The sequence below is a fragment of the Ylistrum balloti genome, unplaced genomic scaffold (assembly GCF_031769215.1).
Source record: "Ylistrum balloti isolate Yb309-2 unplaced genomic scaffold, AGI_CSIRO_Ybal_v1 Utg369898, whole genome shotgun sequence".
NCBI classification, from domain to species: domain Eukaryota; kingdom Metazoa; phylum Mollusca; class Bivalvia; order Pectinida; family Pectinidae; genus Ylistrum; species Ylistrum balloti.
The window spans coordinates 816,863-844,026 of NW_026782027.1; the positions used below are offsets into that span (position 1 = coordinate 816,863).

General features: G+C 33.9%; 1 protein-coding gene across 1 annotated transcript; it reads right to left on the minus strand.

The window, feature by feature from the left end:
- Positions 1-506: 506 nt before the first annotated feature.
- LOC132546633 (transmembrane protein 98-like) lies at positions 507-25,227 on the minus strand. The gene is made up of 6 exons (XM_060210355.1): positions 25,188-25,227; positions 9,382-9,597; positions 2,924-3,052; positions 2,284-2,493; positions 884-1,004; positions 507-663 (listed from the first exon to the last, which is right to left on the minus strand). The coding sequence occupies exons 2-6, from the start codon at positions 9,525-9,527 to the stop codon at positions 535-537; spliced, it is 735 nt and encodes a 244-aa protein (XP_060066338.1). The 5' UTR covers positions 9,528-9,597; positions 25,188-25,227; the 3' UTR covers positions 507-534.
- Between the last annotated feature and the right edge of the window lie 1,937 nt (positions 25,228-27,164).

A 27,164-nucleotide genomic window follows, 5' to 3' on the forward strand; every position in this document is an offset into this window, starting at 1 on the left:
ACACTATACAAATTCCTTTATTTTACTGAGGACCAGGCTGCCTTAGGTTATCACAGGTAATCAAGATCAGTGAAAATCGCAATCTTATACATATATGTGTCAGTAGTTTATACTTGTAAACAACAGTTAAGTCTCAATCTACACTCTGAAGATCTGGCTAAATTCTTGTTGGATCCTCTTGTTGTAGTTTTATTGTTCAAAGTGTAAAAATCATAAAATCTAAATATATTATTACTTTATAACTTTGTTTCACGATGACCACACACATGTCGAGGAGATAAGGCACAACACATACATATCATATATAGTACACAATCACAATAATTTTGATATGGACAATATGTGTGGGTATATATTTCAAAAATATTGCTTTCAATCTTTAAATATAGATTTCTATATTCAATACATAATGAATGTCACATGTTCAATACAGTACACATTCAATGACATATAATGCCAGTCAATATATAGCACTGTTATTCATGAAGTAAGACTATCTGTCCTTAATGATATGCAAGAAATGTTTTGATTGGTCTACACCATCGATGACTGGTTTGAAGGAGTGATTTGGTTGGCTATTTCTTGTTCAGTTGTCTCCCCATCTGAATCCGCTGATGGAAGTCTACTAGTCCATTCTGAACAAAGGCTAGCTTCTCTGAGGAACTGAAAGTTAAGTCAATCTCTTTTTAGACACCATAGTAATGCTTTATACAAAAACATGCTCCATTTGTTAAATCTACAGTACCTTCATATCCCAGCTATAAACACTGCAGTACTTTAAAGCATAATTGAGTACAATACTTTAAAAATAAATCATCCTTCATAAAGATGTTAGTTTTCTGAAATCTGTTTAAAAGAGGAAATGAACCCGGTTGGTACCTACCCTCAGGTGTTCCTCCACATTGGCTAAGGACTGATCTATCCAGTCCACTCCTCCATTCATACGGCAAGCATGCTTTGTGACAAGAACAAGATGGCTTACTGATAGTACTAGGGCCGTACATCTAAAACAGAAATAGGAAAACTCATACAACTTCCAAAAGGCACATTTTTAAAGGTCAAAGTGCAACATGTATTAAGCTCAGTAATATTCAGGTCAAAGGTCAAACTTATAGTGTTGATATACATGTATAGAGGTGTCAATAGGGATTGAAGTTACATCATATAGGTACTGTTTTAAAGGAGATACTTACCTTATCTCAAGGTGACAAGGGTCCAGATGGAGATTTTGACCTTGTCTCAAGTAGACAAGGGTTAAGTGGGGATCCTGACCTTGAATCAAGTATACAAGGGTACAAAGGGGATACTGACCTTACCTCAAGTAGACAGGGGTACAGAGATGATGGATACTAACCTTACCTCAAGTAGACAGGGTAAAGAGGGGATACTGACCTTACCTCAAGTAGACAGGGTAAAGAGGGGATACTGACCTTACCTCAAGTAGACAGGGGTACAGAGATAGATACTAAACCTGACCTAACCTCAAGTAGACAGGGGTACAGAGATAGATACTAACCTTACCTCAAGTAGACAGGGGTACAGAGATAGATACTAACCTTACCTCAAGTAGACAGGGGTACAGAGATGGATATTAACCTTACCTCAAGTAGACAGGGGTACAGAGATGATGGATACTAACCTTACCTCAAGTAGACAGGGGTAAAGAGGGGACCTTACCTCAAGTAGACCTTACCTCAAGTAGACAGGGGTAAAGAGGGGATACTGACCTAACCTCAAGTAGACAGGGGTACAGAGATAGATACTAACCTTACCTCAAGTAGACAGGGGTACAGAGATAGATACTAACCTTACCTCAAGTAGACAGGGGTACAGAGATGGATATTAACCTTACCTCAAGTAGACAGGGGTACAGAGATGATGGATACTAACCTTACCTCAAGTAGACAGGGGTACAGAGATAGATACTAACCTTACCTCAAGTAGACAGGGTAAAGAGGGGATACTGACCTTACCTCAAGTAGACAGGGGTAAAGAGGGGATACTGACCTAACCTCAAGTAGACAGGGGTACAGAGATAGATACTAACCTTACCTCAAGTAGACAGGGGTACAGAGATGGATATTAACCTTACCTCAAGTAGACAGGGTAAAGAGGGGATACTGACCTTTCCTCAAGTAGACAGGGGTACAGAGGGGATTCTGACGTTGCCTTGAGTAGACAGGGGTACAGAGGAGATTCTGACCTTGCCTCAAGTAGACAGGTGTACAGAGGGAGATACTAACCTTGCCTCAAGTAGATGGGTGTACAGAGGGAGATACTAACCTTGCCTCAAGTAGACGGGGGTCCAGAGGGGGATACATGGAACTGACTACCTCATCCACCCTTGGATTAATTCTCTTGGCAACAGCAATGATATCAGTTAGTAATTCCTGCGTTTGAATCATCTGAGAGTTTCCCATTGTAATGGCAACAAGCCTCTCTGTTAGATGATGGCAGGTCTTTAGTATGGAAATACAGTGTGGCATTAGACCTCTGAAATATTGATATTTAACAGAAAAAAAGAGCTGTAATTATGAATGAAATTAAACAATCTTCATATGAACAAAAGTGAAATTTGAGAATGAGTTTTGAAATGTATCCAGACTGAACAAGCCATAACTCTGCCAAAAGTCTATCATATCAAATGATAAAAATTTCAATGTACATTGATATTGTAATGAGACAGACATGTAAAGTTACATGCTAATTAATATCCAACACTCTATGTTTTCAAAATTGTCCTTCATGAAAATATTTACCTCTTTACTTGACAGAAAAATCTTCAAACAAAATTTAAATGGATGTATCTGTAACTTATCACAGATCTCTATTAAGGTTTTAGAGTAAATATTTCCTTAAGGCAAATTTTAATTTCATTGATCTTTTTTCAGTGACAATATTATCTTGTTAAATATTCACTTACGTGGCATCATCCACCCAGTTCTCATCTTGGAGGATGGCATCCAGCCGTGGGTTGTTTATCCGAACATCATCCAGTTCTACATCAGTTATCTGCCCCTGAGGGCTGTCCTGAATCAACTGAATATCAGGCCTGTAAAACACATTAAAGGGAACTCAGTTGAATTACTCTTCATTGATCATATGTAATTTTTATATGAACAATCCTTTAAATAAATATTAAAGAAATTCAACTGTCAGAAAAATAAAAATTGTGTCCTAATTTTAACAACAAAATATATTACCCAGATTACATAGTGCATTATATCATTTGTAGTAGTACATTTACGACAAATTTCAAACACAGTAAAACTGAGTTACAACAGGTAATCAGCTGGTAGTACATACCATCTTTGACCTAGCTATTTCAACTCTAGTGTCTTAAAGCAGGTCAGGAGAGTACGGGGTATAATGTTTGTAATGCGAGGATTTTAAAGGGCGTACAACCCTACACAATTTCATTGAACACATTTGTCCTATTTCAAACACTTGACTAATGACCTCGAGACGCTCTAACCAACCCAGCCCATTATAAAATGAATCCAAATATGACATTCTTTCTGTAAATATTTGTTTTCTATATATATCCCAATATAATATTCTTTATGCAAATATTTTTTTATCTATATACAGTATAATTGAATTTTTAATATTCACACGACTGAATAAGATAATTATCTGTTTTTATAGGAAAACATTTCCATAAAACTGAACATACAATTCTGAGACCATATTTACTACCTAGTATAAATCAAACTTTGTGTGTGTACTAAACCATCACTTATGTTAGCTACATTGTAACTCCTTCACACCTACCACAGTACACGATCCAACTCAACATGTTCAGGTGAGCCACATCTATACACATCTGATAAAAAGTAACAAACATCCCTCACCTGAACAGTAATAATAACATTCTATATCTAACCCCATCTGAACTACATTAGTGTTATCATGAACATCGTTTACAAATTGAATATATTTACTGTATTTCATTATGATGGGTATTATCAAAAGTCAAAAATCAATAAAACATCAATAAATGTAGGAAACAAACAAAAGACAGGAAGTACTCCATTTACTTCAGAAATCAGTAAAGACCGTTGTGAAGTATGTTGATAGTCTGGGGAGAGTACACACATACTCAACTTACATTTAACATGGTTGGCGGTTTCATCAAGGTTTATATTTTAAAAGAAGAAGAAATAAAAAAAATTCATTTTGGACATTTTGTATTTGTGATAAATCAAAATATCTAAACATGTACAGCTATGGATCAAGGGGAACACTGCACCTGGTATTTAAGAAGAACCATTAAGCACTTGTCATGAAAAAGAATGGACAAAGAAACCGTTGCAAAGAGTGACTGAAACGCCCCCATCATCAGATGGTGGAAGGATAAAAATGTATCACTAGCAAAGGGCACATCTAAATGTCATCATGCACATATATATACACAAAATCACATACACGAAATTAATTCATCTTCAGTTTTTAATGCATATTAAATCAGTGTGTTGACAGGTTGGGGACTGTTATAGCCGTACCACTGTGATGCCAATTTGTGTTTACAGCGCTTAGTGAATTAACACTACCTGAAGTTTTACTATGGTATGTATATGGAGATGCTACAGTCTATAAATCAGTGTATTAACATACTGGACTGAATAATTACTATAAATATACCTAACTGTATACCGTAAATGTTACAGTACATACCAGGTCACAGTACTACAACTTACTGTAAACCGTAAATGTTATAAAAAGTCTTAAAACTCGCTACTTTCTGTTTGACATTAAACTTTAAACAAGTATAAAGGAGTCATTGTGACCAGGTTATGACATTTCAGTGTGATGGCACTGTACAAGTGCCCTTGACTCAGTATATATATATAATCATTCCATCAAGATCAATGTTATTAAATTCTTTACCAAAGAAAAACATCTAAACAAAAAATATTTTTTTCTTTTTTTTTTTCGCCTATCACAAAATCTCAAGACAGAACAGGAAAAACAAAATAACATATAAATTTGATTTCCACAACAATTTCACGGTTTATCTATACCCACACTAAAACACAGGTATCTGATGTATGGCTGTGTGATTTAATCCTGTTACAGTAAACAATTACATTTGATGTCCACAGTTACCTATCCTGAAAAGGGCCACCATAAAAATTTAGACTTAAAGTAAATGGTTGGGTTGTTGAACATTGAAATAGTCTGGGATTAAAATTTAACTTAACAGCAATATACAATGTAATGTATATCAACAGACATGGGTGCATAAATATGGACAAGTTGTCTTTGTAACTTCATTGGGTCAGCCAGTATATAATGTATATATATATATAATCTGAATCTTAGTTACTGCCCACCAGTCTTATTTTATTTGTTCTTTAAAAGTCGGATCTTTTCCCTTCTTTACTCTTCATTCCTCCTGTCTGCTCCTCATCATATATATATTAATTACTTTTAAGAAAAAGAAAAAATAATCTTGAACAAGCATTTTCATTTACCAATTTCCTTATGTCATCATCCCATAATATAAAAAGTCGACATCTTTTTATAACATTGGCTAATTCAAAGAAAGGCTCCAATAACAAATCTAAAATATACTGCAATCTTTGTTAGAATTATAAGGATCATCTTTAATTTCTTTTCACACTATGAATCCATAATACAAAAAACAGCATGTTCTCTTGGCATAAACTGCTTCACTGTTTATTAAGGGTATATTTCCTATTTTGCATTAAGACTCCATAACCTAGAATATAATTGAAAATTAATCCTTAATCAAGTTGCAAAATCAATGTGGCTGCCTGTAAGCAATTTTTTTATCAGTCCCAAAATCAAAATGCATAACTGAGGACAAAGGGCAATTTGAACCTTCATATATAAAACTTTACTAAGATCCATCCTTTCTTTCTCAAGAATTAAATGACATCAAACTTTCATTCTTAGAATCCAAGATGGCCAACTGAATGTCAGCCATCTTGTTTTCTCATCCATCCCAAAATCAAAGGGCACAACTAGGCACCATTGGGATCCTACAAATGAAATTTGGAAAGATCCCTCTAATCCTTCTCAAGAAATAGAGATATCAAACTTTCATTGGTCAAATCCAAGAAAGCAACCTGCCAGCCGTTAAGCTTTTCGATCAATCCCAGAACCAAAAGAGAACATGAAATGGACCAAGGAGAAAACTTCACATGCAATTTGAGAAAGTTTCTTTCAGTCCTTACCAAGAACAAGTGTTAACGAGAATCGTATACAGACTGCATGACCACAGACCACGGACCATGTATGCAGGACTGATGACGATGTGTTGAATATCAAGTGTTTAACATTACAAATTGCATCATTGATAAAAATTTACTTCTGTAGTCTCCTATTATGTGTCATATATCTATTTTTTTCATGCAAGTTTATAATTTCTGAAAAATTTTGCATGCATCCTGCAAGTTCATTTTCCAAAAATGATCCATGATCCTGAAAAGTCAACAATTATATCACACAAATCAGAATTGGAAATCCAACAAAATCTGGATAGAATATCATTGCAGATAATTATCTTGCACCAATTGGGCAAGAATGTGAATGCTAGGAAACATCTAATGTAATATCAATTGTAGGCCTATGAAAGCACAATGATTTCAAAGCCTGACTGACAGACAATTTTGCTTTGTTTAGCTAAGATTTAAGAGGTAAACGCACTTAGCTACTTTAAAAGTCAGTGTGGCTGTTTGCCAGCCAGGTAATTTAACCTTCATTAGTTGATGCTAACCTTGATTAAAAAAAAAACCAGACATCACCCGATATGAACAGTCATGCCAAACATACAAGAGCATGCATTTCAACAAGAAAGCAACACGTCAACATTGTATTATTTTGAACTAAAATTTATGTGATAACGTTTGTATTCTTAAAAGCAGACAGTGTTTAATGATAGTATATCTTACATCACCACGTTAAAATCAAAGGTCATAATTATTGACTTCCGAAATAAATGAGTTGTCTGTAATCGGTAACCCATAAATATCCTGATCCTACAACTTGTACATAATAAAGTGTAATCAATGACAACCTGTATGGATTCTTGTCATTACAACGCATGACTCAACTCTGAAACACCAGACAGATATCCTGAGTCAACTCTGAAACACCAGACAGACGTTCTGAGTCAACTCTGAAACACCAGACAGATGTTCTGAGTCAACTCTGAAACACCAGACAGATGTTCTGAGTCAACTCTGAAACACCAGACAGATGTGCTGAGTCAACTCTGAAACACCAGACAGATGTCCTGAGTCAACTCTGAAACACCAGACAGATATCCTGAGTCAACTCTGAAACACCAGACAGATGTTCTGAGTCAACTCTGAAACACCAGACAGACGTTCTGAGTCAACTCTGAAACACCAGACAGATGTTCTGAGTCAACTCTGAAACACCAGACAGATGTTCTGAGTCAACTCTGAAACACCAGACAGATGTGCTGACTCAACTCTGAAACACCAGACAGACGTTCTGAGTCAACTCTGAAACACCAGACAGATGTGCTGAGTCAACTCTGAAACACCAGACAGATGTCCTGAGTCAACTCTGAAACACCAGACAGATGTCCTGAGTCAACTCTGAAACACCAGACAGATGTCCTGAGTCAACTCTGAAACACCAGACAGATATCCTGAGTCAACTCTGAAACACCAGACAGATGTTCTGAGTCAACTCTGAAACACCAGACAGACGTTCTGAGTCAACTCTGAAACACCAGACAGATGTTCTGAGTCAACTCTGAAACACCAGACAGATGTTCTGAGTCAACTCTGAAACACCAGACAGATGTGCTGGCTCAACTCTGAAACACCAGACAGACGTTCTGAGTCAACTCTGAAACACCAGACAGATGTGCTGAGTCAACTCTGAAACACCAGACAGATGTCCTGAGTCAACTCTGAAACACCAGACAGATATCCTGAGTCAACTCTGAAACACCAGACAGACGTTCTGAGTCAACTCTGAAACACCAGACAGATGTTCTGAGTCAACTCTGAAACACCAGATAGATGTTCTGAACCAACTCTAAAACACCAGACAGATGTTTTGAGCCAACTCTGAAATGCTAGACAAATGTCCCAAATCAATTCTGAAACACTAGACTGATGCCCTGAGTAAACTCTGAAACACAAGACAGATGCCTGGAGTCAACTTTGCATTACCAGACAGATGTTCTGAGTCAACTCTGAAATGCTAGACAAATGTCCTAAGTCAAATCTGAAATATCAAATAGATATTCTGAGTCAATCTCAAAATGCAGACAACGTTTCTTAGTTAAATATGAAATGGCAGACAGAATTGTTCTCATGATGTCACCAGACAGATATTCAGAGTGAACTTTTGAATGACAGGCTAGTCAATCTAGCTCTTAAAGGACATAAAAGTCTTCTTTAAAATGGACAAAGGGTAATAACTCTTCAATAAGTTGGAAGATTTGACTAACCACAATAATACAGACAAAGCTCACTTTTGTCACACATGCTTGAATCGAATATGTTGGATAATTTGAATGTTTAGTTTGATCACGTAATCTTTCTTCTTAAGATAAAATAAACACGGATGATTTGAACACTGGTGAATTAAATACTGCATTCATGTCAAATATACTTTGTGGTCCTTAGTCCATGCCTTCTAAATTCTACCGAAATTTCCTTTTTTGTGTCAAACATTTCGGTGTCATACTCATAGTTTTCAGACCATGTCAGTTAAAAATACTATTTCTTACATGGACAGGTTAGTTTATGATTAAAATCATATATTTGAATTCTTTTATTCCTACTTTTAACAGTTTATCTAACTAAAAGATAACATTATCATATTAAAACATAAATGCTTTCATTTCTCTATTACTTATTTATTACTTAACGTCATGCTATGAGACATGTATCTAATAAACAAATGATAGAAATAGGGTCAATCTGCTTTGCACAATGTTTCTGTTCATAGAAACAAAAGAAAGTCGAACCGTCAGATAAGTTGAATATTTCTGTTGGTCCCTTCGACATGACTGAGCTTTACTATATACGACATCCATGCCAATACCAGATTAAAAGTTACTGTAATTGTTCATAACATGGAATAAAAGACACTGTCTGGGCACAATGATCAAGAGGCTGTATTCATATCTTGTGGTAAGTGGAGGACAGCCCATCACCACATGGTACAAGAAAACAAAATTTGTTCATTGAAAACATACAACATATTCTTGTACAAACTATAATAAAGTGGACAGTTACAGGAAACCTACAGCTCATGCTAGTAGGACAGTGGGCCAACTGAAACTTTTCATCTTTTAATCAAATATATGTATTTGTAGAGATTGACACTCAAATTATGCTGACCTTGTTGCCTTGAGAAACCTACCTTGTGTCTTTATGTTGCGATGAAATGAGATCTGTTCCTTTTTTACACCTGTATTTACACACAACAAACAGTCCCACAAGTGATGCCAAGAAGATGGTTGCCAACACACCAATCGCTACAGCGACCACCGTATCCATGGTTTCCATTAGGATAACCGTCCAGGTGAAGGTGTCGACACCGGGTCGCAGATGCACATTGTCCTACATCCTGACTCGCCTGGAAAAACAAGACACCAAATATCATGTATTATACATAATACTACAAATTTTCCTCCTGCTGAGCTTTAAGTTTATGGAAATACATGTATGTGCCTCAACTTATACAACATGACACACAAGTAAAAGTCATTGGTAACTCTTCAGTGTCTGATACAACCATTTCATGCCCTGACTTTACACTTTAAGAAGATTATTTTCTTGCTAATGTTCTGTTTGAAATTAGAATAATGATTATAAAAAGGTAGCAATTTGTTTTACAGAGGATGAATTAGAGTAAAAAAGAAAAAAATGCTGAAATTTAAGCTCAAATATAATCACAAGTTTAACTGTATAAGGTGCCTGCTTCAACTCCATTACAAATTTGAAAAAAAAATCAAAATGCAAATACATGGTTAACAGCAATTTATTTTGTTGGAGATCAAATATGATGGAGGGATGAGGAAACAAGATGTGCCAAAATCTGGACCCAGATCTGCAATCTGACCCAAGGAATGACACAATACAAACAGCTGGCCTAGGTGGTGACAAATTATCTTTATCTTCTTTCAGGAATAAATCAGAACAAGAAATGTCAACAACTCATAGAAAATGGTCAACAGAGATTGCAAATCCAATGGTGGACATCCTGAATCTCTATTTACAAATGGAGACTCTTCTGAGTTAAGTCTACCCCTCAATATCTATTTAAAATGTTTTCACTGCCTTACAACACTTATTTGTTGTCAATTCCCTTCACTAACAAACAGTACCATTAAAACAAGTAGACTGATTGTATGTACCACTTTGTTATATCAAATTTTATTCTCAGCTTGAAAGGTTTTATCAGGTATACGTTACTGCAGCAAATATTAATTAGATGGATTTATTGCACAACAGAGAAGCTTAAGTATCTGATATATTTACAAAGTCAGGTACTACATATAATCAGTTTACACAGATTAAAGTCACTATGTTACTCATCCACAACAGTACCTGTTCCTCGATCCTGAGTGAAGCTATAATTAGCCTATATCTAGGTCACCTTAATTAGCTAAGAAGAGTTAGTGTGTTATAAACAATAATGTTTGTCCTGAGCCTTAGTGTCCGCCCTTTATAGATTTACTGCTCCACTGAACATGAATTGAGAATCAACCTCATATTAATGACCGATAACGAAAAACGATCAATTTCTTTATGAAGACTGCATCATTATGTTGTCAAATCATGAATGAAGTCACTCAATGTTTTGGTACAACAGGTAATGAATGTACATTACACTTCAATATATGTATATCTTAGAAGTTGCACATATCTTAGTTTACAAAATTATCACACAACCAACAATATTTGAACTCTCCAACAAAAATAATGGTCAAACCATCATTGAATTTTTTAAGACATTATTGAGGAACTATCCTTATCATTTTATAAACTTTGTAAATAGAAATATTAAAAATCTATAAGAACTCCTAAGAGTGCTATATTCACTGATACACCTAGTCGATCATACACTCTCCATTATCACCATCAGAGTAATTCCAGGGCATCCCAAATGCAGGGAAGGCATTCAAAACTTCTGTGCTAGATTAATATGTTAATTCTCCAAATAATTTTGGTTCAACCCAGCTTGTCACAGAGCCAAGAGTGTGTACGTAATTCCTGTGGTAGGTCAGTTTATAAAGATTTTCTACTATAACCAGTTCAGGATATAAATTGACTTAAGTTTTTTGTAAAATAATGGTGATGTGGTATGTTTTTTCAAATGGATCGATTTAAGATCTTGTCACCATTATCATACTCAATGATAATTCTGACACTGAATTGCTTGAAGCAAAGCAGCTGACATCCTTGATGACATGTTTCAATTCACTTATCTCCCCTTGACAGGCTAATCAATCTGTGTTTGTCAGCAACATCAGAATTTTGAGAAATATGACAAATGGAATTCCCAACCCAGAAATCAACTACAACTGCTGATGTAAATCACACTGTATCAATTTCTCCACAAATATGTGAGCAGAGCCAATGGCAAATTAAAATCTTGTGATTATTTGTAAAAGTCTCTCTTGATGACATCCTTGCTATTCTGTCATTAACTTACTTTATTTTCTGTAAACCTTTTGTTTGTTTCTGTATACCTTACTACATTGTCAATAACAATTCTACCAGACATGCATTACTTTCAAATTCAAACATCTTTAGAACTCTGTACTTTTAAACAACGTCCCAGTTTTGCTGACTGTAGAACTTTATAAAAATTCTGACAAAAGTTTAGCATGTTAAGCAAATTCTGACAAAAGATTAACATGTTCAGCAAATTCTGACAAAAGTTTAGCGTGTTCATAACACTAACTGACTGTCGTTTAACAAGCCCAACAAGTTTAGTATACAAAGAACATTTGACATGTTGGGTTTAAACTGGCATACTCTGACACTAATTTAAGTTTTAAAAGTTTGACACATTCAACATAACTGATTAAAATTAAACAAGTTTAGAGTATACTGACAATTCAGTTAATGAATTTAACGTGTTCAGTATATATATACTTACATGTTTTGTATATGTTGACTAAAAGCATAAATTAGACACATATAGCATATGTATAGCATACATATAAATGACTTTCAAAGTTTATGTTATTGTACTACTCCAATGTATTATTTTGATTCAAAATTATCAAGCGGTTATTGCTACCACATACATGGACTGACTAAACCCATCAATCATGGCACTGTATAGTTAATAAAATGACTGCACTGTTAGCATATAATCAGCAAAAACTGTACACTGATACATAACAAAGCATTATACACTACTAATACACAGCCAACTGGTCACATTCACTCGACCTCACGTGCCAGTCAAACATTTCAAACAAAACACTTCAAATGTTATTAAAATAGAGGTTATTTTAGAACTTACCTATCTAAATCAGAAGGACAGTAAGTACATATTAATTACCGTCTGCCGAGGTATATATCCTAACTTCCAACAACCACATCAATACTGAATGTCACTCACCTTTAGGTCTCAGTACAGGTAAAACCATGCTGTCTACAGTAAACTTTAGTGTGATCACACATACATAAACAGTCCAGGGAAACTTGATGAGATATTATCCAATACCTTTTAAAAGCCATCAGAGAAGTAGAGTGGGAAGATCACATTTGCCTTAAACTCTTGTTTTACATTTTTTAAGTTGTACAACCACCTTGGAACAACGAACTTCTCCATTCAAGACATCTGTATATGCTCCTGCTACCATAGAGTATCATAACATCAAGTTCTTCATTTTGTGGTGGGGGGTCTCCTTGTAGAAACTAGTGGCTACCTCATAAACAACATATGAAACCCCTCACATGTCGGAATATAGATGCAAATAGAGTAAAGTCTTTTGCCGAAGGACACGACCACAACAGCACAGACTTGTTTGTTTCTAAGCTTTCTGGTAAACACAGTCATGGACAGGAGAATCACAGGGCTGATTAGGCAGGACATTCAATCTTATAACACATTCCTTACTATTTATAGGAGATTGAAAGTCTCTATTGGAGAACTTGGAATTTAAAGATGTCATTGTTTTCAGGGGGAAAGACTGTCTAAAGGATGGAGTTGGCGCACTAGCGTTAAACATATTGAATATGAATCATGCACAATTTGGTTTCCATATAATTATGACTGTCCACTTCAAAGAAAGCTGTGTAAATACTTTAGGCAAATGAATGTGAATGTAAAAGTAAAAAGCATGTACTGTTTTATGAGGATGTATCTGTGAATGAAAGTTGAATGTGTCTGTTCTCTAAGTTTTTGTGCTGTGTTGTAAGTAACTGTGACCATGGTCTTTTGTGTTTTTAATGTACAATGTTTTTTGTGAGCATTTATGTAAACATTTTCTATAAAAATAAAACAATTACAAAAAAAGTAGAGAGCACTGAACACCTGAGTTTGATCTTCCTTTGTTTAATTCCTTAAAAATCAGAAAATTTGCGTGTTTAAATCCCGGTCAGGGCAGTAGATCTGTCATTACTACATCCCATTACATCTTGTAAACAGCTCTCAAACACAACATGACCTACTTTGTATACTGCCTGGGTTTTGTTTACTTAAGTTGACCACAGATAATCTATACTTATCTAACTATATTAAAACTGTATGATTAAGTATCTACTTGACTGTTTGTTATGTTTCAGACCTTACTACAATATAGATATTTATCACTTGAAGGCACTGATCCTAGACTGTCTATAACAAATGTTTCTCATTTCAACAAATATTGAACACCGGCTTATTTCTAAGCATATTTATGAGAGTACATAATCTATCTTTAAAAAAAGTTTGATAGAAAACAAGAGATATGGACATACCTGATATTTAATTACTATTTACTTTTCATCCTGTACAAAAAATTTCACATGGATTTCTGGCAAAATATGTTAGTGTACATCCTGTCTAATTTTAGACCATTTGTATCTGAAGAAATACAAATTATATGTGATTCTTGATGGAATGTTGGCAGATTCTTGGTGGATCCAAGGCAGGAAACAAGCTGATATACTTAAATGAGTTAAGGCAAAATTCTGTTAGTAAAATTACTAGACTAGGTGGATTTCCCAATTTCAGTGGGTTCCGCTTAGAATCCAGGCAGTTTCTAGGAAGAATTCACCAGAGAGTTTCTTACAGGATTCAAATCTGTCAAATAATTGCGGACACAACCAAACATCCAACTCCATAGTATAAGATCTAGAGTTTCGAATACAAGATAAGTTATATTTGTGACCATATATTAATTATATTTATATAATCAGGTATTTGGTTCAGGAAAAATGACACAAGCAGGATAACAATCCATCAAAGAAAGAAAGATTTTTTAAATATCCTTTCTCTTGTACATGTTATTCCAACTACCACAATACTAGAAAGGAATTCAGAGTCACTTTTCTTCTTGACATGACCACACAGTTTATATAAAATGACTCATTCTTCCACAATGTTATTGTCCTGTTGATGGGTTAGCTAGTGAGTGTTGAAATGTTAAATATTCCTGTACACTGATCATAAATGCATTCAAAACCTGACAAAAGACAAATGGTTGTGATTCCAACCAGAATTCCACAATCTATATTGAAGCTTTGATGTACTTATACTTAATTCATAATAAAAGACGAATAAAAAATGTTGTCCAGTTGGTTTTTATTTTTCAGATCTCAGAAAATATTATCATTGTGTTTCAGTTCCAGAGTTTTCCAAAAAGGCGACATCATTTTCATTTCGTTATCAGTAACAACTTCTTCTGAAACTACGACCTTCAAGTTGTCAAGTCTTGGACATCGAAAATTTTCTTTCTTAAGCAATTTCTTTGTCAACCTTACTTAATTATGAAACCAAAATTCAAGCTTACATCAGACAGTGCTATTTTTGACTACATGATTTCATTAACATTCAACCTTCTGCCATTAAAACCCACCTGTATGTATTTAGAACACCTGCCTAGAACAAATAAACTATATATATATATATAGTCAATTATTCTTTTGGTTACTTGTATGACAGATACAGGTAAACGGTTTGGTAGCAACAATATACTATACCGATACATCAGTCACAATTAACTCAGGCATCCTTTACACAAATTTTCTCATATATATAATAATGATGATAATTAGCAAATGCCACTGAGAAAAGAACCGCCAATATTCATATATACACATGGATATATATAGAGAGAGAATACATGGTCAGTGTCATGAAACATAACCTGTATTTTGGTAAGAGTGAAGAAAGACAAAAATAGCAAGCCTCTGGCAAGCCACCTTTCTCTCCCACACTGACCATGTATTCCATTTATACTGTAACAATGAATGAAAATCAGACAATTAAAATTCCAGCAGTATTGTTGTTCAATCTTTGTTTACCTGACGTTAATGTCACCCTGAATTTTGCCAGATGACGTACTCCAAAATAATACCTCAATGTGAATGCAGAAATAGAGTCCCAAACTTCAACAGATATGATAGCAATTTTATGAATTTTCATAAATAAACTTGTTCATTACAATATATATAAATGCTTATTTCAACAGCTATTTAAATTGTTAAACATGTGTAATTTTAAAGTAAATTTAGAAAGTAATTTTGGAGAATTAACACACATGCTGTTTTCTGTCACTGCCAAATACAGAAAAAAATGTATGTGGCAGGTGTATTCTGACAATGGCAGTGCCAGTTGCAAAAGTTAAAACATAAGTATAGTCCATTTATATAACAGCATATTTGATTGGATAAAGTTGATCGAATGCTGGACAGACAAAACATGAAGATATATTACAGCCATACTACAGAGTTTATTTTTAGATTGTTAGATCAGGGTTTGTTTGTTCTTTATGAGGTCAGTTGTCCTGCGTACAGCCATGGCCCGCTCATTTTGAGGCTGGTCTCCTTCTGGTACCTGGCGACTCAAATCTAAATGAACAACATATACCGAACGCTAATCACATGCCAATCAGTGTAACTAGGTTGAAGTGTCTTGCCCAATGTTACATTGGACCACGACAGTGCAGACCAGTCTCCTTCTCCGGTAGACCAGTGACATAGTGACAGGTGTGTTAATTAGGCCTAACACACTACTCGAAGATCTAAACTACCATACTTTATTAATTACAAAATGGTATTCATATGAAATGAGCCAGGTGTGACACATAATCATGAGTTGTGTTAATGGAATGAACCTGAGTTTACAACCATTACTGATGTCAATAAGATTGTACAGCACTGTAAAGCTGTTCATTTACCTGGTACAAGACACATAAGCATAATACAAGCGTATCTTTATTATTCATGATGTCCTTTATTACCGTCCAGTGCTAGGAAAAATCACAATAGGACATCCTGGGGCAACATAAGCAGTCATTATCATAAACAAGTATAACCTCTTACCCTACATTGTATTTTAAGATAGTTTTCACCGAGTTTGAAGCCAACAAAATATATACATTGATCTTATGAACAATATAGATAATATCTCCCAAATCTCAAGACAATTTGCCTGATCCAAGAAAAAATGGCAAGGTTTGATAAAGATAAGCAACTTTAAATTTAACATTGAAAATGTCCATTAATTACAGCAAAAAACAACATTTCCTTTTTATACCAATATCTCCATCCATTTAAGATACTCTTTTCCTGATCTATAGATCTCGATTCTAAACCACAAAGATTATATTATCAACAGATCAAGCAGAGTTAATATTTGATTTTATCATAATTTAGATTTACCGTAAATCACTTCTAAGTGATTAAAAGAAGAAACATGCCCTGAAGTATCTCCATCCTTGAGGCTGGTCTCCTTCTAGTAGCGGGTGACTCAAATCTTAATGAATAACATATGCTGAACGCTCATCACATGCCATTCAGTGTAACTAGGTTGAAGTGTTTTACATACTATAATATATCTTGATGTTTTGTCTGTCCAGCATTCGATCAACTTTATCCAATCAAATATGCTGTTATATAAATGAACTATACTTATGTTTGAACTTTTGCAACTTGCATTGCCATTGTTAGAATAGATAGTAAATTATCTATTTAACATAAATCAAAAAAGATTATTTAGAAGTTTCAAGGGTTGCTGTTGACTTTCCGGACCTAGTGATCTGTTGAAATGGTAATATAATCTCATCATGTGTAACCGTGACGGAGTTATACACTTGACATTAAAAGTTGTTGCAGCATGCATGCAGGAAGACGTTGATAGACGGTGGTTAATGGCTAAATCATGTTAAAGGGCAGCATTGTTTACCTTTAAAATGACTTTAATGTAAAGCTATTAAGTTGCATGTCTCTTTCAATTACATCAACTTTTTATGATCTTTGAAATTAATTCTAGAACAATTTCATAGTGGAAGGCATGAGAGGTTTTGCATTGTAAAAACACTGTTGGGTAAGACCATGTGAGTTAAGGTACTTGGACCAACTTACATTGAATACTAAACATGTTGTTGAACAAATGTCACAAATGATGTAGTGTTTTCGATAAGATTGCATAAAGCTATGCATGTAATTGATTTTTAAAACACCCCATTGACTGTTAATAGGTCACAGTATTGTATAACTTACTACAATGTTACACTCATAAATAAAATCAAAAAGCATGCTGTTTTTAACAGCAATCAACTTTCAATCTATCAGGAAATGAATTGACTCTGGACACTTACAAGCTTAAAATACCAATTCACAACATGTTTGCTTGATGGGTTTGTCGTCCCATGAACAGGCAGGAAATTAATACTCTTTTTCAGAAAAGTACAGAACATCCAGGGTCATTTTGCAAAGGTCTGATGACTACCTCCCTGAAGCCATGCAGTAGGGCCACTGTTACTTGCTATCCATATCCAAATGGTTTAGGTATCTAGTCTGGTAACAGACACCATGACAGCATCAGATAGTCCAAGATTGCAGCTTTCTGCAAATACAAACCACTATGGGTAGGGGCATCATTTCAGATCTCCATCTTGAAAAGTCTACTGAGAAAGGTACCTACAGATCTCCCTGAAAGCCAGTCACGTAAACAGGTTCCAATTGAATGATAATGTGTACTAAAGTCTGTTTTCATAGATCATTGACTACTGATATTTATCCTGGTGTTGATAAATATCTATACTTTACATTCTGCAGACCATTAAAAATCCCAGATACACCTAATTGAAATTCTGACACGAACACACTTTAAAACATCAACAACTGCACGTTAAAGCATAGCTCATCATTTTAACAAAAGGCTTCAGGGCATATTTCTTGTCAAAACTCTGGATAGAAAAGTGTTTCATATTACCTTAAATAATTTGTAATTGGTGGAGAAAATGGCTACATCCATTATAAATTGTAAGAGTCAGATGGAAATATCTTAAAATGTGTTATTAATTCACTTGTTTGAATTTCAAGCAGCAATGTTTTGTTATATAAACATTGATAATTTTTCAGCAAGAATTAAGAAATATGTTAATATTTCAATTTTGTGTTTATTTTGCGACAACTTTTATCTCTAATGTTTACAAGAAAACAGACCTAAAATGATTTCTATATATACTCAGACTTGTTTGTCACTCTTTGGGTATACATTCAGCAATAACAGTCCGATATTGAAATTTGTTCGTCATTGTGTAAAGGATGCTAAAATTAACAATCAAAACAACAGGACAGGGCAGTTACTGTGGTAAAAGCTCTAAATGTCTACAAAAGCACAATATCTTGACTGGCACAAGTACAGCTGTTTAACACTGTACTGCCAAGACGGGCATTAACATGTTTTTCAACATAGTGGTGTTTGGATGTTATGCCAATAACTGCAAACTAGAACATGACAGGTTTGGTTGTGCTAATGTTATTGTAAGGGTGGGATCTGTCTTGGCTGCAAACAGGTTGCATCTGGTGTCTTGAAGGCAATTTGACAGCTCATCAGATACACTGACAGTGTTCTGCAACTTGTCATGTTGATTTTTTGCCATGACACCATGATTCTTCTACAAAATAATAATTGTGGAGTGATGAGCAATGTATTATCTTCACCATAGCAACATTGACATGTTACCTTATGTCTGTATATTCCCTTTGTGTCTGGGGGACCCTGATGGTCAATCTGTACAATCTCTTTGTATCTTGGGATCCTGATGATCAGTCTGTACATATACAATCCCTTTGCATCTGGTGTCATAGTTTTTTTCTTTTTTCATTTTACATTTTACATGAAACATTGATGACATATTGATGTTTAAAAATTGTTGACAATATTTCAAATATCTAATTTTTTTGAGAGCAGGAGACCTAAAGGGATGGCAAATTGCAATGGTGGCATTAAAACAACTTTAATTCATGTTTGCTTGGGGTTATACACCAGGTATGTACAAATATTTTGTTAAGAATCAAAATTTCACTTACCAGATATGAATAATTTTAAGTGGCCTGTAAATAATTTAAATCTGCTCTACAAGAATTTTTAGAGTGAAAGCCTGATAAATAAAATGTACTCAACATAAAATAAACATACATACAAGATTGAATATCAGATATGTTTCTTATTCGACAGCATAAATTTTGATCCAATTTGTGAGGGAAAGGTTCCTGAGAATCATTACAAGTTTTAATGGGGTTCATGGTCACCATGCATGCAGCAAACCTTAAAAACATTGCACTGACATATACTATTACACAAACTTGGATGATATAATACTGCCCCACCCATAACACCACAAGTACATCTAACCCTTTGGCAGGTCTGTGACGGGAACCTTGGCTGTCATTGGTTAAAACTTTTAACAAACTGGCACTCATGATATATAGGATACATCATACTAGACTTGCGAGATTTTAACTGTTGCATCCGATATATCTAGGTTTATATGACTAATATCGTTATAACTATATAAAATCATACACCTGAAAACAAAATAAATAAACTTCATTTATTTTACAACAATTGTGTATCAAGTTTTTCAAACTTAAACCAATCACTCTTGTTGGCCCGTATAGAAGCGATTGAGGGGTCTTACTGTGGAAGGAAACCTAATTACCCGGGGAAAACCCACTTGTTCCGTCGGGTGACCCATTCCTTTTCATGTCAGTTCCGGGAATCAAACCTTTGACATCTAGATGAAAGGCAAGCATATTACTACTACATCCACCAGACCACCCAACAAAAAAATGGTTTCAATATTATTTACAATAATACATTAGACCTATCAGAAGATAAATGCAAGCTACAGTGAAACAAAGATATGTGATGTTTAATTTTACATGCATTTATAATAGAACCTTCAGGACGTAAATAAAATTGATCACATAATCAGCCTGTTATCTGACTACACCAATGTGAAAATGCTTCGAGTAAATGTCACTAGTGTAATATAAACAGAAGCATTTTTATATTGTCTGCACCAGTCAGCTATTGACTGTACCAGTCAGCTATTGACTGTGAAGTCATATTATGGAAAATGACATTACATGTAAATTGTGAATAGTAAATGGCACAACAAAATGGCTATTTCTGTATGACTTTGTCTCGTCAAATTTTATTTAAAAACCTGTCAAAATGTAACTTTTCCGAGTTATGTAATAAAAAATATATCTTAAATTTGTTTTCATTTCAAATGAAATTTGAAAATGAAAATTATATCAAATTTTAAAAAAAAAAAATTTTTAATTTTTTTTTTGCTTGCTAAGGCTCCAAAAAAATTTCTAAAATTTGTTTTATAAAATCTCATGAAATGAAAACTCATTTACAATCCTATGCAGCTTCTTACAAAAATTGGACATTGTGAAAAATAGACTGAAAATATGATAGACCAGTCATTGCACCTAGACACCACACATATACAGTGTAACTGGAGTAAATTACAGGACTCCAATTTTTCACTTGACAGTCAGACATCAGCTTTTTTTGATATTCTGACATCAGTGGTCACACTCTAATTAATCAGAGACTATCCGGAGACATATTTGACAGTAATCAAAATACGCCATAATGTATTTCTTTTAACAAGTCATACAATTATAAACGATATATCTGTTATACACTTGCATAGTGTATGTCTATGTACTACATGCCTACATTTTGAGGATAACTGAATTAACTTACCAAGATAATGGTAGGTTAACATAACAAGAGGCCCAGTGGGTCTGCATCACTCACCTGGTATTACAATGTAAACATTCAATAATAATAGAATTGGTATTTATCACAAATACATTTACACCTACACCACAGGGAAGAGGAGCACATCCAAGCAATTTCAATCAAATTCCACAGGAAATAGCTTCTAATACTCTGCTCTAAACAGTGACAGTTATGACCTGGATTAGAGGTAAATACCATTTCTATTTTTTCAAAACTTGTCAGGCTTTGATCTAGAAACACCTTTCTACCAAATATCCTACTTCTCAAAATTTTGGTTTCCCAAAGAAGTCTTTTGCAGGTCCTGGCAATTTGATCCCTGTGACCGTCAATATGGTTCAAGGTCATTTCTTTCTTGCAAACTTTATTGGGCATCACCCCCAGAGATCTACCAGCTAAATATCATGCTTTTGCTTCTTTTGGTTTGTCAGAAGAAATTGTTAAAATGTTTTAACAAATTTGACCCTTGTGACCTTGAATAAAGGTCCAGGTCATTTCTTTTCGCAAACTTAATTCGGCTTCATCCTAGGAACCTATCAGCCTAATACCATGTTTCTGTGCCTTTCTGTTATTCAGAAGTTGTTTTCAGGTTTAAACAAATCCCTGTGACCTTGAATAAGGGTAAAGGTCATTTCTTTTTGCCAACTTTGTTGGACTTCATCCCAGCAACCCACCAGCCAAATGTTGGTTATTGAGAAGAAGTTGGTTAGAAGGAAAAGTTGACATCATGCATATGATGGACACCACAGCACAGCATACTCTCACTTGGCCCTTCAGACCAGATGAACTTAAAAATTGACATACAGACTACAAAATTCACTAAGCTACAGCTATATTTATATATCTATCTGATATTTAACCATCAATGCCAGTTTTTTCCAACAAAATATTTGTTCACACGTTCTTGAAAAACTGTATTGCAAGCTATAATTGGTCAGATAACGATATATTAAAATATGAATTTTAGTTTGTAATTCAAACTAGAAAATTAGTATCATTGTTTTATGATTTTGAAGAAGTTTTCACATATGACCTTCTTACTTTGGCCAATGACCACCTTTATATACCAGTACATATATGATGTAATGAAATATTGGGGTATATTTGAACCAAATTTGTCGAGACACTCTCATGGTATTACAATGTACATCAACATCAACTCAAAAGAAGTGATGGGACAGATGGACATGGTAACATTTGTTGCCCCCATGCATCCACCCATCTAATAACCTGGTGGGAGGTGACATAAGAAAAGTTGATAGAAATTGATTATTTGCAGCATAATTACCTTTAACTGAATTTCAGATTTTCCTACAGCAGAAGATGACTACCAAAATTGTTCTGTTACCTTGATTAACCAACCAATGAAATCAATCCAGAATTATATTTTTATACCATTTTCAACGACAGATTTTTAATTATAGGTATGTCAAGTGGTGTAACTACTGGTTCCAAATAACTGAACTAATTATAAAGCATTAATTAAGAGTGTCAAATTATCAATTTTCATGGGAGATTTATTTCTGTTCATTTTGTCAGTATTCTTGATCAGTTTATTCATAGGTCAATTAACTGTTAAATTAAAAGAAGTAGGTTTATTTTGCTATATTTATCAATAAAATTGATTGTCCACAAAAATACTTTTTGAAGGAAAAAAAAAACCCATGAAATTAATACCCACAAAAATTTCATAATTTATCAAGATTTAATGTAATATTTAAACAACTCATTGACATTTACACCAGAAATCTTAAAATTAATTAATTAATTTGCATGTAAAATTCCACAGGTAAATGCTGAAAGTAACCACTACATTTGACTGGTTTGGTTTACATGTAAAAATTCCTTTTTGTTGACTTTTTTAATCATTTGTGAAATGGTAAAGATACTTTACATGTAACTAATTATCCATACTGACAAGATCATGAATATTCTTTCATCAGGAATAAGTACTTTTGTAACAGCAACAAGCATAAACATTAATGTTCCCTTATTGGTATCATAATTACCATAATTATCTATCAAACCTCACACTGGCTATTTATACAGATAAAGAAAGAATCAACACAAGGCAACCCAATCATGCTTTGAATATGTTTCATATATATATAGACTTCTTGTTTATGATTAAGAACAAATATTTTTCACGTCACAAATAAATTACCTAGAAGAAGTTCCATTAAAGTTATACATCTGTAACTTTGAAAGAAATCCACAATTCCATACACCATCAAAGGCTTCAGAAAAGTCATACAGTATTATACTGGTATGAGTCACTTCGTGAACAACAAATGTTTTGATAAGAATGTGTCTCAAGAAATTGGAATTCAATGGATGCAGACATGAAAGTAGACTGATGTTGAAAAAAAAAACTTTTCAATCAATATATTATGCATAAGTTTGAAAATAATCCTTTCAAATACTTTCTACACAGCTGATAAAAGAGAAAATCTATAGGTCTATGGACAATATTTTGTTGGATAATTACTGATAATACCTGCCATGCTTCTTGAATAAAGGTGTACATACATACATGTTCCTTAGCATGTCCTTCCATTTTGATATCATAGATATACATCAAATGATAGTTTTAGCAAAAAGTAGTAAGAAATATTACATAGGTGTTTTTAGTTGTCAGTATCAAAATTTTGGTCAATTGCTTCTTAGGTATATTTTAAATTGAATTATTTACATTTTTTCATTTTCATAATACTTAGAAAAGTTTCATTTCAGCTAGCCTCTTGATACATAAGTGCCCAAGAAATGATGCCAGAATAATATCTATAATGGAACATAGAATCTTACAACACACAATGTCATTATAGATTGTATGAAATATAGTCTCTGTTACTCAGATAAAGGAGCATGCTTCTTTGACATAGATGGTCGAGCCATAGATCATCATGCCAGAGAATAGACCTATATTCCATGTGTTTTTCCTGGTACTTTCATAGTATTTAGAGGCTTGGGAAGAGATATAGGATATCTCAAGGAAGACAGATGTAACAGTTTAAAAAGAGCATGTGTGTTTAATTTGTACATTTGAACATAGAATCTTACATAAACACAATGCCATTGTAGATTGTATTAAATACAACCCTGTCCCATAGCTGATTGAGCATTATGCATGCTTTTTTAGCTCAGTTGGTAGAGCTGTGGATTATCAAGCCAGAGATGCGGATTACATTCATGTCAACAGAGATGTGAATTTTTCCCTGCACTGTCACATTATGGAATCACTATAGCTACATACTGAGAGTTGAAGCAATTATGGGGCAGTAATGACAAAGGACAGACTGGCTGGAGGCTGGAACAGTTTGACATATGCAGGCCTATGTAAAGCATCAGAATGATCACTCAGTAACAATAATTTGACCCAGTATAACTAATTGTCAGTTAAAATAAGTTTACAAGTATCCTAAATGCATGATCAATAAAACGTTTACAGGACTTCATCAGCGAGACTTTACACACCTGGGTATATATATTCCGTAAGTTCACAGGGTCTTTCAAACATAAATTAAAAATCAAGGTCATTCGTGATCATAATAAACATACTAGGAAAGCATGTGGTAAGTTTTTCATCCTTTTTATCTGTTTTGATATTATAAATTACCGAACGCCTCCATACGTTCTACCTGCAGCATGAACGTTTTCACTGCACACGGGAAAGGATTGAAAACACTTCTACCTGTCTAATGTACACAACGCCCAAATTTAAATGCCATCATACCCTTCGTTGCACGAAAATTAATGATGTACGTGTCTACTCATTTTAATTTGCATATGTTAAATATGCATTGATAGGTCAATAACATATAGGATATTAGGATATGTCAACACTACGGTGAGGCTGATAACGGTGTGTTGTTTCTGGAATTATGTTTAAGCTTCCCTGTGACATTGCTGTGTAAACGAATGTATATTTAACAAAAACTGATACTTACTTATCTAGTGATGTCTATTATCCTTCCAAGAAAATATCCACAATAATGTCACACCTGTAAACTTCCGGAAATATCACAACAATCTGTCGATATTCATGCCAATGCCGCAGGTGAACTAAGGTCAACGTAACGTTTGAGTCGTATGCGTGTAGATTGTGTAAATAAAGCGTTGGAATGAATGCGGATGTAGCTATAACCTTTAAACAAAATTATTGTTAACCAGAATAATGGTTTGAAGTAAATAAACAATGTATATAGTTATATGTAAGGATTTATAAAATAATATATTTTCTATAAATTACATGATGCTAAAATCTATTATGTTTCAAATTTTACAATTCGCAATATTTAGAGACTTTCTGATCATGTGACCAAAGACGATTACTTCGTCTGCTAAAGTTACAAGAACCGAAAGATTGAAGTAGATTTAGGTAATATGTATAGAATGCTGTTCTGCTGCGTTATCATCTCTCCATAGTAAACAAACACATCGAATTTCGATTAATTGTTGCTTGCGTCGATGTCGCTTTGTAAATATTCCTAAAATATACTTTTAAAGTTTACAGTATTATATCGTAAAGAGTCTTTTTAAATGTAATACTGATAAATCGTCATAAAATGCATCAGACATATACATATGATTTAAGGAATATTCATAATTATTCCTAATAATTTTAACGTATGCGTTGTTAAATTGTAAAATATCAAGGGAAGTTATTTCCTGTAGGGAAAGAATGTAGACTAAATTTGGATTTTTTTGGAAGTCATTGAGTTGTATCATATGGCTTCAAAAATGTAAATAAGAACATAAATGAGTAAAAGCGTATTTGTTTCAGCAGCTCAGAACATGGAAAATCACCAATATAACACAAGAAGAAGAAAGAAAAGACATTTAAATGGTATATATCTTTGTTACAAGCTCAATAGTATACAACAGCAATAGGAGTTTTATTTATGTGGCCGAAATTGTACACCTGTCAGGAATTGCAACACTTGTCCTAGTAATGTTCCTCAACTTATTTCAAAGGAATGTAAATGGGAACCCCCAACTCATTTTTAAGGGTATCATTCAAAATATGCAAACTAAGATCCCATTTAATTTCATTATAACACCTAGTTGGTGCAATTCCTGTCATAATATGACATTATAGAGCACATAGTTTTAAAATTGGATAACTTTCCCTGTCCAAAACTAAACATTGTTTCAGAAATATCAGATTTTCCCTCAAGACAAAATAACCATTTTCCCTGACACCTTGACGAAATATGGCTTGCAGTTTGATTTGAACCACAGACAAAACGTTTTTTGTAATGTAAAATTGTTAAAAGATATTTTTATTGACTTGTCAGGAATATTTCACTTTTAAATTATGATTTGATATGTATATCAACATAGATATTGTGATTATCCTCACTTTTTTTACTCTTGCCAAAATTGTTTTAATTACAAAGAAAAGACTTCACTTAATTGTTAGATTGGGTTGTAATTAGTTATCAGAAAGGTTGAACCAACAAATTATGATCTGGGTTCGAAAAAAGGTGGAGTGATTAAAAACTATTCCTGAAAATCTTGCATCAGGAAGATGTAAATAATTTGGCAGTAACAAATTGGCATTGAATAGTTATGATTCAATAGTTATAGTTGATGAAATTTCATTGCATGTAGGCTGTAGTTTATTTCACCCCTAACAGCATATATTACATGTAGAATAATGTATTACTATACTGTCTGTTATGAAAATTAAGCAAGCCATTTTTTAAACATTTTTACATCATATAAAGTTTTTGTATTTCAGATAAAAATGATTCAACTGTTAAAGAATGCCTTCAAATGGAGAAGATGAGTCAGGATTTGTTTAGTGACAATATATCATTGTCTCAGGAAGTTACATCATTACAGAGAGCAGAGAGAGAACAACTGAAAAAACAGGTGCATGTTTTCTCAACTTATATATTATTTTACTGCTTTTGAGATCT